General features: G+C 45.1%; 1 protein-coding gene across 2 annotated transcripts in view; it reads right to left on the reverse strand.

Moving 5' to 3' along the window:
* The window catches only part of TDRD1 (tudor domain containing 1), a 1,656,135-nt gene that overhangs the window by 1,237,249 nt on the left and 404,685 nt on the right, over nucleotides 1-14,201 (reverse strand). For both annotated transcript variants that reach the window (XM_069239312.1, XM_069239311.1), the window contains 2 exons: nucleotides 13,710-13,817; nucleotides 7,405-7,587 (listed from right to left, as the gene is read on the reverse strand). In XM_069239312.1, coding sequence (XP_069095413.1) covers nucleotides 7,405-7,587; nucleotides 13,710-13,817 — 291 coding nt within the window. The remainder of the gene's footprint in view (nucleotides 1-7,404; nucleotides 7,588-13,709; nucleotides 13,818-14,201) is intronic.

Consider the following 14,201-nt stretch of genomic DNA (forward strand, 5'->3'; position numbering starts at 1 on the left):
TGCCAACTGGAATTGGAATATCAAGCCACTAAACTATATTGACTAATTTGGAAGCAGAGAGAGCATAAGCACTGGAATTCTGGTTAGGAGAACTTCAGTGACAGTTAAGCACTACTGACAACACACACATTAGGCTAGAAACTATGAGCACTGGGGTCCTGGCCAGCAGGATCCCAGTGAGACAGGCAAAACATACTGACAAACATCCAGAAATTGGAGGTAACATGAAAAGAAATATGGTAATTTGCTACAGGTAGTGACTCACACACCTGTCATTGGCTTTGGTCATTAATTGGGTTTGCCAAATTTACTGCTAGACTGAGGAAGTGACACTTTAACAGGTGAGAACCGACCCCACAATAACTTCAATAAATACATATATACATAAAACTTCCATGATGCAATATAATCAAAACCATCATTTATATATACAGGAAAAAACAATAATATATACATACACCTATACAACCACATATATTAGTGTAACCAGGCAGGCAACAGGGAGGTGGGTGGGACTGTGAGGAATCCACAGGTAGGTATTGTATCCACCAGAAAAAGCGTTACCGAAGGTATGTAACTTCTTCTTCTGATGGATACAACTACCTGTGGATTCCTCACCTTATGAATAGTGTCCCAAAGCAGTAGCACACTCAGAGGTGGGTGCCTGTCTGATTACACTAAGAAATCCTGCAACACAGATCATGCAAAATGGCCGTCCCTCCTAACCTCAGAGTCCAAGCAATAATGCTTTGCGAAGGTGTGGAGGGATGCCCAAGTTGCTGCCTTGCAAATATCCACCCTCTGAACCCCCCTTGCCAGGAACGAAGTGGCGGACTTAGCCCTGGTGGAGTGGGCTCTAATACCCTCAGACACACATAAAGCAATTTGTCACACCAAGAGATCTGAAACGCGCCCCCAAAAGCTCCTTGCACCGGATACTGGAGGCTGCAGGACGACGGGCAGTGCGCGTTCTCCCTTGGAGTAACCCACATCTGAAAGATGTGAAGGACCAAATCCGGATGAAGATGCCACTCGTGATCGGCCGAGAAATGTCAACTGAGTGTCTGCACATACATTGAGCACTCCGGCCAAATGATTCCCTACCAAGCAAATCCGATGGTCCTGAACCCAGGACCAGAGCCCCTCTGCAGAGAAGGTACGACCCCACCCCTCCATGCTTGTTTATATACCACATCGCAGTAGTGTTGTTTGTCAGGACCTGAACTAACTGACCACAAAGGGACGGGAGGAAGGCCTTGAGAGCCAGAGGTATCGCCCACAATTCTAACATATTGATATGAAAAGTCTGTTCCACTAGAGACCAACGACCCTTGGTTTCCAGGTATCCCAGATGAGCTCCCCACCCCAGAGTGGAAACATCCGTCATGATTATCCACCGGAAGCAGCAGTGTAAACGGCCTTCCTTAAGAAAGGCTGCTGTCCACAGCCCACTATCGTGGATCCGCTGCAGCGTCTCTGGAGATCGATATCAACTCCTTGAGAGCCCCTTTGTGTTGAACCCACTGTTTGCAAAGGCACCATTGGAGAGCCCTCATGTGCCAACGCGCATGAGTGACAAATAGAATGCAAGAAGCGAACAGACCGAGCAGGCGTTGGACCTTGAGGACTGGAACAACCGCTCCATTCTGAAACACTGGAATCAACACCTGGATGTCCTGAATCCGCCAAGGCGGGGGGGGGGGGGTTAGGCTCGATTCAATGCTGTATCCCGTACTGCCCCTATGAACAGGAGGCACTGCGAGGGCTCCAGGTGAGATTTGGGCACGTTTATCGAAAACCCCAGACTGAACAACAACTGAGTGGTCATTTGCAAATGATGCACCACAAGCTCCGGAGACTTGACTTTGATCAACCAATCGTCCAGGTAAGGGAATACAGATATTCCATTCCTCCTGAGACTTGCTGCAAGCACCACCATCACCTTTGTGAAGACTTGAGGTGCTGAAGTGAGACCAAACGGAAGGACCGCAAACTGGTAGTGTTGCGACCCCACCACAAACCGGAGGTACTTCCTGTGCGACTGGAGTATAGGGATATGAAAGTAAGCATCCTGCAAGTCGACAGACACCATCCAATCCTCTTTGTTCAACGCCAGAAGCACCTGCGCCAGAGTCAGCATCTTGAATTTCTCCTGTTGACAACCCTGACCCCTTTCCTGCTCTGGAACCAACTCCACAGCACCTTTTGATAACAGGATTTGAACCTCCTTCTGCAACAACAGGAGATGGCCTTCGGAACAAAACAAGGGACGAGGAGGGATGGGAGGGGGAAACTCCTGAAAAGGAAGAGCATATCCTTTCCTCACAATATTCAGAACCCAGGAATCTGATGTGATTAAATCCCACTCTCTGAGAAAAAGAATGGCTGAAAATGGGCAGAAAACTAGGGCTGCTTCCCTTGTTGTTGTCCTCCAGAGGAAGATGATGATGCAGGGTGGGCCCTCTTGTCCAAAACTTCCCTGCCCTCTAAAGGACCTTTATGGGAGGCTGGCAGGCTGTTGGACTGTGAACTGAGGTCTCCCACGGTAAATGGCTCCACGACCAAAACCCCTGAACCTCCGAAAGGACCAGAAAGGGGTAGTAGTGGAAGCCTGCAGACCCAAAGACTTTGCTGTGGCCCTACTGCCCTTAAAGCGCTCTAAGGCAGAGTCAGCTTTAGCACCAAAAAGCTTTTCCCCATCAAAAGGCAATTCCAAGAGAGTATACTGGACATCCAAAGAAAAGCTAGAGGACCTCAAATATGTATGCCTCCTGGTTGCGATAGAGGTACCCTTCGCCCTGGCCACCGAATCTGTATAATCCAGACCAGACTGGATAATCTGTTTAGCTGCCGCCTGAGCATCTGACAGGAGTTCTCCAAATTGTCCTTGCACCTCATGCGAGAGGTCTGGAACCATAGCTTTAGCTGTGCCCATCAGGGCGTGCACATATCTACCTAATACACAGGTAGCGTTTGCTGCTTTGAGGGCCATACTACAAGAAGAAAAAGTCTTCTTCGCCGACTACTCCATCCTCTTGGACTCCGTGTCCGACGGAATCACAGGGAAGGCGCCAGGTGCAAACCATGTGGAAAAAGAGGCTTGAACAACTAGACTCTCCGGGGTAGGATGTTTCGGCAAAAATCCTGGATCGCCAGAAGCCACCCTATACCTCCTTGCCACAGATCTGTTGACAGCTGGGGACGTCCTCTAAGATAGGCTCCAAAAGAGCATCATTAAACAGAACTAATGGTTCTGCTGAAGCCGAAGAAGGATGCATGACTTCGGATAGAATATTAGCTTTGACCTCTGCAGCAGGCAACCGAAGAGCCCAAAAATGTTCTGCCTTCCTGACAACAGTATGGAAAGAGGCCGCCTCCTCCATAAACTTCCCTGGAGAAGAAAGGTCCCATTCCGGCTGAGTCAAGTCTTAGTATTCCCTCAATGGCTCCTCAATCTCTCCTTCCCCCAGCAGCTGCCTTTGGTACTCCTGCTCCTCCTAAAGCTTTTCTGCGCGACCTCAGCCTGGCCTCTAGCCTTGGCGTAGACACAGAATTAGCCGACGTCGATGACACCGGCTTCAAGACTGATAGACACAGACCAGGAGAAGGCTGACTACGGTCTAATCCGGAGCCATCCGGTGCCGGAGCGGATCCCATCGGCTCTGTGGTCACCTGAGGCTCCGTCATCAGCGTTGACTGAAAAGGTGATGAGACCGGCACCGCAGGTCTATAAGGCGACGTCATCGGCACCGAACCGGCACCCTCAGCCGGATAAAAGGGCAGAAACTGCGCCACCTTGTAAAGGAGCCGTGGAGACTAACGTAAATGTCAAAGGACACGTGGGACCAGCCAGTGCACCAGGAGGGGCCATAACATTAAACATACTAAACATGGCATTTATAAATGCCGCCGGATCAGTTCCCAGAGCCGGGAAAGCAGGATACCGCTGGTCTCCATGCGGCACTTGCACCAATTGAGCATCCAAATCCTGCGCCGCAGGTGAAAAGCAACGACTCTCTGGAGGTGCAACCACCTCGAAAACCGACGGCGCCGGAGAAGCCTGAGGGCTTTGAGGCTGTGGAGTCACAGTTGGACTAACCTCCCACGTCGCCATCTAGATGGAGACCTGGACCTTGAACGGCTCCGAGCCGAACGATGCCGAGAGTTGTGACGACGTCGCTTCTTCGACGAAGTGTGAGAAGATGATCTATGATGTCTCTTATGTCCTTTCTTCGCCTTAGCCAAAAAGAGTTTGGCTGCTCTCTTGTTCAGAGCCTTTGGATTCATGCTCTGGCAGGATACACAGTCCTCGACGTCATTCTCGGAGCTTAAAAACCAAAGGCAATCATCATGAGGGTCGGTAACCAACATGCGACCCCTCCACTCTCGACAAGGCTTAAACCCCGACTTTCTAGGAGGAGACATTGTAACCAGAAACAAGATGGAACACCTTCAACAGTAGCAAGAGCTAGGAGAAAACCATTAGCGTCGAAGGCACGGAAAAAAGGAACTGGCGTCAGCACGCAGGCGAGGACCTCCTACTGGCACAGTGACGTCAGACGGAGTTGCGCAGAGCCGTGCAACTGTGACGTCCTCGTCGACGTGGAGAGCTGGGAAGAAGATTTTCTGTCGGATGCTGGTGCATTGGGAGAATTCATAAGGTGAGGAATCAAGAGCAGTAGGTGGTAGGCCGAACTCAATGTGAAACTCTGCCTCTGTGTCACCAATGGAACAATCCTGGGACCAAATGAACAACCATTTTTTTTTTTTGCGACTCGCAATTTGTGATTTGTTTAAGAATCGCAAATTGTGAGTCGCTAAACAATATGTCCTGAAGTTCTGAGACACTGTTAATGATCCCCAAATTGGTCGCAAGGGATCTGCCACATTAATATTCATGAGGCAAGTCACAATTCGTGACCCATTTGGGAAAGGCTGCACTCACAGGGATGGTGGCCCCTGGAGGTCAGCAGACCACCATTTCTTTGACTGCTTTTTTTTTTTTTTTTAAAGCAGTTTTTTTTCTGTAATGCAGACTGATTTCCTTAAAGGGAAACAAGATGCATTACAAAAATTAAAATGAAATGTTTCAGTTTCATTTTTCAGAGTAGACAGTGCCTAGTCTGAAAAAAGTTTGGCGCCCCATTCATAAAGAGGACCCTTTCCCGTTTGCGAATGAGTTACCACCTATTTGAAATTGGTGGCAACTGTGTTTGTTTTGCGATCACATTCATGGTCACAAAACAATAGTACAAGGGCCTGCAAGTCGCTATAGGAAGGGACGCCCTTAGAGCGCCCCTTCCTAATAGCGAGTTGTAATCTATATTTTGCGAGTCAGTAACAGGATACCAACTCGTAAAATAGGGATAGTACATGCAACAAAGCCATTCTGCGGTCACAAAAGGCGAATTTCACACCACAAAATAGCTTTGTACATCTGGCCCCTAGTGGAGTACCAAGCAACACTGCCTGGCTGAGTCTCAAAGTGTTCCACTGACCAGTAGTCATCCACGTACGACAGGTAATCCTTCCACTAGGTCTCCGAAGGGAGCGCCGAGTCTCACTGCTGGGAAACAGTGCACTAGGAGTCAGTTTGGACTCGGCTGGCTTCCAGATCAATGAGAACTGAACAGCAGGTAAACAGTATAAACAGCCAGCACTGTTCTAACAAATATTAAATTGCTTATTTTGCAGGACAGCAATAGCACAGTGGTGTGATGCAGTGGTTGAACCCGTGCTGTTTACTCACTACAATAGTTCTTTGAGTGGATCCACTTCTTGAGTCAACCTCTCCAATGTCTGGTTGGCCAAACTTCCGCCAATTTGATTTGTTTTTTTGTGACTCATGAATCCGGAGAGAATAAATAAATAAGTTTACTAGGATAAGCAACCCAAGTGTGGTGTCACCCTTGCCAGCTAGTGAGTAACCCACTTGAAATAAACTCCAACACTCAAGTCACAGCAAGTACAGAACATGGAACACACTATCAAACCCACTATGAACACATGCATAATGGTCATATCATAGGGAAACACTTATTAATTAACACTATACAGTTCTCCACATCACAGATTAGCTGTAAGGCATTACATATTTCTACATAGATTTTGAATCTATGTCAATAGAAAAGCCAACCCTACTGAATATGTCAAAGCTTGTTAATTTTGTAATGCAACATGCATAATTTAGCTAGAAGTCATGTTTTATTAACTAGTCTCTCAGTGAACTGCAAGAAACAAAAATGAAGCTCTTTCTAGGACCATGCTTACATTTTCAGTAAAACAGGGTTTGCCCTAATGGCAGCCTGCTCTATTGTTCTGAACCTAACTCGGGGTCCCTTCTCACCAGTTTTGAAGGTGTAAATGACATATTCTTGTGTGACTTTGCGGTCTGTCTTTGGATGAGCTCCAGTGTCATGTTACCCTTTACTCACACAGCAAGAATTCAGCAAAAATGGCACCCTAATATCTCCAATATTCCCCCACGCAATTTGCAAAATCACCCCACAGCTGCCATTTCGGACACAGTCACCAACGTTTTACCATCCACTGGAGATGAGCTAGGATTAAGGCGGCATATGCAGGGGAGATAAGTAGGAATACGAAGCCTGATGTGAGAGAAGGGTGGGTGTGTCAACATGTTTCACCCATATATGTAAAGTTACTGATAACTCCATATCATCTAGGATGCAGCACTCTTCTGTTGGAGTATAATTTTACAGTCCAAAGCATTTTTTTTATTGGGGGTGGAGGGAGGTGCGGTTTGCAGTCCAGTCAGGTTTAATCAGTTGATCCATTTAAGCTAACATACCTGAAAGAAATAGGTTACAGCACTGCGTACTCATTAATTTTAAAAGGACTGCTACTCATGGCCTTGGCCTAGTGCCCCATCTTCCAATACTGTGAACCTGCCTCTTGAAACCTGTCACTATGCAACACTTCGTGGTCTCCATTACCAAAACTCCTATTACGCTATGAAATGGCAAGGACAGTGCTCCAAAAACAGCCAGCAATTACTTCATCCTGCAATTGAAGTAACACACCCAGAGATTCTACTGGATAACTTCCAAGAGAAAGATCTGTAGGTTCTGCCTAAAGCATGTAAGATTACTTTCTAGGTTGTCCAATTTTTGCACCTTACAGAACATATTATGATAAATGGGTAACACATGTGCATGTTAAATGGTAGCATACTAAGACTTCGATATTTGATTAAAGTGTAATTTCATTACAAGATTATCAGTTTAACTACTGTGCACACTTTTGTATAAAATGTTACAAATATATAAACAGTCTCCCATGGGGACCACAAAAGCCATTTGCTAGAAGGCAATTTGCAAGAACAATCTTTCACGGTTAAACAAAAGTTCTCAATCTGCCATGCAAAAATTTATTGTACATTACCTGATCAACAGAATATTTAGCAACACAGACTTCTCCTTTAACTGGATTATAACCTTCACTGGCAGTCACGCTGTTGTACATTGATTTTAGAGTAAGCGAAACATTGCTCAGATGTTCTGCAACTTCGGCAGAGTAAATCTGCACAAAAAAATCACTGGGGCTCTTGAATCCCAAAACAGTGCCCTGAAGAAAGAATTAATAAACTGAATTTAACAAACATAACAAGCAGTACACTTTTGCTTTTTGCACTTTTGTAATGCACTTTTTTGTAATTAATGACCAAAGTGGCCATAAAATTCGTAATACTGAAACATACTTCAAAATCTTAAAAGTTGTTACCATTTTCTAATCAAACAAAAGTAGCATGCTGCAAAAATAATTATATATATATATGGAAAATGTCACTTACCCAGTGTACATCTGTTCGTGGCATGAGACGCTGCAGATTCACATGCTGTGCATATCCCGCCATCTAGTGTTGGGCTCGGAGTGTTACAAGTTGTTTTTCTTCGAAGAAGTCTTTTCGAGTCACGAGATCGAGGGACTCCTCCCATTTCGGCTCCATTGCGCATGGGCGTCGACTCCATCTTAGATTGTTTTCCCCACAGAGGGTGAGGTAGGAGTTGTGTATATAGTAATAGTGCCCATGCCATGGAGTAAGTATGTATGTACATAATGTGACTAAAAGGTTTATAGTTACAAATTTACAAATGTACGAGTTTACTTTTAATCAACTTATAACGGCTACAGGCTCCCGGGGAGGTGGGAGTGCGCATGTGAATCTGCAGCGTCTCATGCCACGAACAGATGTACACTGGGTGAGTGACATTTTTCATTCGATGGCATGTGTAGCTGCAGATACACATGCTGTGCATAGACTAGTAAGCAGTTACCTCCCCAAAAGCGGTGGTTTAGCCTGTAGGAGTTGAAGTTGTTTGAAATGATGTTCTTAGTACTGCTTGTCCTACTGTGGCTTGTTGTGTTGTTAACACATCCACGCAGTAATGTTTAGTGAATGTATGAGGCGTAGACCATGTGGCTGCCTTACAGATTTCTGTCATTGGTATATTTCCTAGAAAGGCCATTGTGGCGCCTTTCTTTCTAGTGGAGTGTGCCTTTGGTGTAATAGGCAGTTCTCTCTTAGCTTTTACATAACAGGTTTGAATACATTTAACTATCCATCTGGCAATGCCTTGTTTGGATATTGGATTTCCTGTATGAGGTTTTTGGTAAGCTACAAACAATTGTTTAGTCTTGCGAAGCTGTTTGGTTCTGTCAATGTAGTACATTAGAGCTCTTTTTATGTCTAATGTATGTAATGCTCTTTCAGCTACAGAGTCTGGTTGTGGAAAAAACACTGGGAGTTCCACAGTTTGGTTTAAGTGGAACGGTGATATAACTTTTGGCAAAAATTTGGGATTTGTGCGTAGAACCACTTTATGTTTGTGTATTTGTATAAAGGGTTCTCGTATGGTAAAGGCTTGTATTTCACTCACTCTTCTGAGGGATGTGATGGCTATTAGAAAGGCTACTTTCCAAGTTAAGTATTGCATTTCACAAGAGTGCATGGGTTCGAATGGTGGACCCATGAGTCGTGTTAATACAATATTGAGGTTCCACGAAGGTACTGGTGGTATGATCCTTTTTAGACCCTCCATAAATGCTTTTATGACTGGGATTCTAAATAGTGAGGTTGAATGTGTAATTGGCAGATATGCAGAAATTGCTGTGAGATGTATTTTAATGGACGAAAAAGCTAAGTTAGATTTTTGTAAGTGTAGTAAGTAGCTTACAATGTCTTTTGCGGACGCGTGTAATGGTTGAATTTGATTATTTTGATAGTAATAAACAAATAGTTTCCATTTATTTGCGTAGCAATGTCTTGTAGTAGGTTTTCTAGCCTATTTTATGACCTCCATACATTCTTGTGTAAGGTGTAGGTGTCCGAATTCTAAGACTTCAGGAGCCAGATCGCTAGATTGAGTGATGCTGGATTTGGGTGTCTGATCCACTGTGTGTTGAGTTAACAGATCTGGTCTGTTTGGTAGTTTGATATGAGGCACTACTGACATGTCTAGTAATGTTGTGTACCAAGGTTGTCGTGCCCAAGTTGGTGCTATTAGTATTAGTTTGAGTTTGTTTTGACTCAATTTGTTTACAAGATACGGAAGGAGTAGGAGAGGGGGAAAAGCGTACGCAAATATCCCTGACCAACTCACCCATAACTCATTGCCTTTGGAGTGAGGCTGTGGGTACCTGGATGCGAAGTTTTGGCATTTTGCGTTTTCTTTTGTTGCGAATAGGTCTATTTGCGGTGTTCCCCACTTTTGGAAGTAGGTTTGCAGTATCTGTGGATGAATCTCCCATTCGTGGATCTGTTGGCGATCTCGACTGAGATTGTCGGCCAACTGGTTTTGAATTCCTGGGATGGATTGCGCTATTAGGCGAATGTGATTGTGAATCGCCCAATGCCAAATCTTCTGTGCTAAGAGACACAGTTGTGATGAGTGTGTGCCTCCTTGTTTAAGTAATACATTGTTGTCATGTTGTCCGTTTTGACAAGAATGTGTTTGTGGGTTATTAGCGGTTGAAATGCTTTTAAACGCTAGAAATAGTGCTAGTAGTTCTAGCTGATTTATGTGAAGTTGTTTCTGCTGAATGTCCCATTGTCCCTGGATGCTGTGTTGGTTGAGATGTGCTCGCCACCCTACCATGGAAGCATCTGTTGTGATTACGTATTGAGGCACTGGGTCTTGGAAAGGCCGCCCTTGGTTTAAATTTACAGGATTCCACCATTGAAGCGAGGTGTGTGTTTGGCGGTCCATCAACACTAGATCTTGAAGTTGACCCTGTGCTTGTGTCCATTGTGTTGCTAGGCACTGTTGTAAGGGCCGCATGTGTAATCTTGCGTTTGGGACAATGGCTATGCATGAGGACATCATGCCTAGTAGTTTCATCACTAGTTTTACCTGATACTTTTGGTTTGGGTGCATGCTTTGTATTACGTTTTGGAATGCTTGTACCCTTTGTGGACTTGGAGTGGCAATCCCTTTTTTTATGTTGATTGTTGCTCCTAAGTATTGTTGTATTTGACACGGATGTAAGTGTGATTTTTGGTAGTTTAGTGAGAACCCTAGTTTGTGAAAGGTTTCTATGACGTTTTTTGTGTGGTGAAGACACTGTCTTTGGGTGTTGGTTTTGATTTAACCAATCGTCTAGATACGGGAATACGTGTATGTGCTGTCTTCTGATATGTGCTGCTACTACTGCAAGGCATTTTGTAAATACTCTTGGTGCTGTTGTTATTCCGAATGGTAACACCTTGAACTGGTAATGTATTCCTTGGATTACAAACCTTAAGTATTTCCTGTGTGAAGGATGAATGGGTATATGGAAGTACGCATCTTTGAGATCTAATGTAGTCTTGTTGTTTGAGCAAGGGGATTACGTCTTGGAGTGTCACCATGTGAAAGTGATCTGATTTGATTTAAAGATTTAGTGTTCTGAGATCTAATATAGGTCTTAGAGTTTTGTCCTTTTTGGGTATGAGAAAATACAGGGAGTAAACCCCTGTCCCTTTTTGATGATTGGGTACCATTTCTATTGCATCTTTTTGTAACAACGCTTGGACTTCTATCTGTAATAGATCCATGTGTTGTTTGGACATGTGTGTTTTTGGCGGCACATTTGGTGGTAATTGTAGGAATTCTATGCAATAGCCATGTTGGATGATGGCTAGGACCCACGAGTCCGTTGTTATTTCCTCCCAATTTTGGTAAAAATCTTTTAGTCACCCCCCCACTGGTGTTACGTGTTGGGGATTTGTGACACAGAAGTCAGTTTGTTTTGAGGGGTCTTGGGACTTTGGAACTTCCCTCTAGTCTTAGGGAACTGTCCCCCTCTGTACTGTCCCCGAAAGCCTCCTCTCTGATACTGGCTTTGGTATGTGGGCCTGGTTTGTGAAGTTCAGGGTTCTGTGGTTTGAGCCCGAAACCCCCCTCTAAATTGTGTCTTCCTAAAAGTGCTTCTGCTCTGTGGGGAGTAGAACGCGCCCATGGCCTTGGCCGTATCTGTATCTTTTTTCAACTTCTCGATAGCAGTGTCCACTTCCGGCCCAAACAGCTGCTGTCCATTAAAAGGCATATTAAGCACACTCTGTTGGATTTCGGGCTTGAATCCTGAGGTGCGTAGCCATGCATGTCTCCGAATTGTCACCGCTGTATTTACAGTTCTTGCAGCTGTGTCTGCTGCGTCCATTGCTGAACGTATCTGTTTTTTTGAGATACTTTGGCCCTCTTCTACCACCTGTTGTGCACGTTTTTGGAATTCTTTGGGCAGATGTTCAATAAAGTGTTGCATTTCATCCCAGTGGGCTCTGTCTTATCTTGACAGCAGAGCCTGTGAATTCGCAATGCGCCATTGATTGGCTGCTTGTGCTGCCACTCTTTTTCCCGCTGCGTCGAACTTGCGACTTTCTTTGTCGGGTGGTGGCGCATCTCCGGAGGTGTGTGAATTCGCCCTTTTACGTGCTGCGCCAACTACTACTGAGTCCAGTGTCAGTTGCTGCGTAATGTACATAGGGTCTGTTGGTGGAGGCTTGTACTTTTTCTCCACCCTAGGAGTAATGGCCCTGCCTTTAACGGGTTCTTGAAATATTTGCTTTGTGTGTTTCAACATTCCCGGTAGCATTGGAAGACTCAGGTACTGACTATGTGTGGATGACAGAGTATTAAATAAAAAGTCATCTTCGATAGGTTCTGCGTGTAGTGTTACATTGTGAAAAGCAGCTGCTCTGGACACCACCTGCATGTAAGCCGTACTGTCTTCAGGTGGTGATGGTCTTGCTGGGTAACAGTCAGGACTGTTATCTGACACAGGCGCATCATAAAGATCCTATGAATCTGGGTCATTTTGGCTCATGCTTGTGTGTTGGAGATTGCACAATAGGTGGGCTAGCGATTGGTGATGATTGCGGTGAGCGCTGAGGTGATGGTGGCGGAGTTGCTTGTTTTGCCACCTTTGCTTGTGGTGGTTTATCCTTCTCTTGGAAAGCCAGTTTCCTTTTCATCCTTATAGGAGGGAGAGTTCTTATTTTCCCTGACTCTTTTTGGATATGGAGCCTTCTCTGTGTATCATCAGGCTCCCCTGCCTCTAGCTCCTGTCCAAATTTATGGCTTTGCATGTGTGGAAAGCCCTTGCTCCTCGGTGTAGGAACTTGTTTTCGGCTCCAAAGCTGGATGTTTCGGGATCGAAACCTTTTCCGCCGTCTTTTTCGGCACCGAAGCCACTTTTTTGTGTTTCGGTGTACCGATTTCTCGGTGCTGAGTCATCTCGGTGCCGGTATCTCGATGTTGAGATTGTTCTGACCCGGCGTCTCGGGGCAGAGTCTTTTCTGTGCCGGTATCTCGACCGCAGTCGGATGACTTCGACACATGTGGCCTTTTTCGGTGCCGATGGACGGTCACCGATTTTTTGGGTTAAGCCATGGCCTGCTGGCGGTGACGTCCCCTGGGCTCTGATGATTTTAACGTGAGTTTTGGCCGGGGCTGTTTTACTCACAGTTTTTGGCATCTGTTCTGTTTCGGCCTCGTCCGAGTCAGCAATGGAGAAGGTTTCTTCTTCCTCCAAGCCTTGGTGTCCTGACGGCACCGACGCCATTTGAAGTCTTCTCGCTCTCCGGTCCCTCAGCGTTTTCCTCGATCGAAACGCTCAACAGGCCTCACAGGTATCCTCTGTGTTCGGGAGACAAACACAAATTACAGACCAAATGTTGATCTGTGTAAGGATACTTGTTGTGGCATTCGGGGCAGAAGCGGAATGGGGTCCGTTCCATTAGTCTTGTAGACGCACGTGGTCGGGCCGACCAGGCCCCGCCGGGGAATAGAAACCCCATAGGGCCACCGGAGCTCTTCCAAATTCGGTGTTGATCTGTGCTAACTCACCCGATACCGAACGCAAACAATACCGCCGAATTTTCACGATATCTAACTAACTTTCCGATCCGAAACACAGAGCGCAGAGAAACACGTTCGAACCCGATGGCAGAAAGAAAACAATCTAAGATGGAGTCGACGCCCATGCGCAATGGAGCCGAAATGGGAGGAGTCCCTCGATCTTGTGACTCAAAAAGACTTCTTCGAAGAAAAACAACTTGTAACACTCCGAGCCCAACACTAGATGGCGGGATATGCACAGCATGTGTATCTGCAGCTACACATGCCATCGAACATATATAAACACCACAATGGAAAATAATTTTAAAATGTACATGTTGCCGATATTAAATGAGAGGCATATAGTAGTACCTGGATCTCTGTTCCCTTTTTTAGGTCAATGCTCTGCAAATCTGTCAGCATTATTCTCTTCCTGCTTTCAGACTCAATTCTGTGATCACTCAAAAGGGAAGGGGATTCCTGTGTACAAGAAAACCTTTACTTGGGGGAAATGACACATGAAAACTCAATATGTGCTCATTTAGCAAATCAACATATTTACATAAGTAGTGCAGGTGTTTCTCTTCTGCTAGGCTACAACCTTTGTAAATGTTCAAAGTATGAATCAAGCAATCAGTTTTCAATGAAGTGTTACATCTGTGATATATGCAATTATAAGTACTTGACACTCTCCTACTTTGTTGCAACAGGAGAATGCTGTTAAACAATGCAATATTTAGCCACCATTACAGTTACAAATAAAAAACCTATTTTGTAAGGCTACCAGTAATCAATTGATCTACTAATTTATATTCTAAAAGTCTTCTGATAATGGTAATGGATGGCAGATATAGGAAAGCGAGT

This window comes from Pleurodeles waltl, chromosome 6, assembly GCF_031143425.1.
Source record: "Pleurodeles waltl isolate 20211129_DDA chromosome 6, aPleWal1.hap1.20221129, whole genome shotgun sequence".
Taxonomy (NCBI): domain Eukaryota; kingdom Metazoa; phylum Chordata; class Amphibia; order Caudata; family Salamandridae; genus Pleurodeles; species Pleurodeles waltl.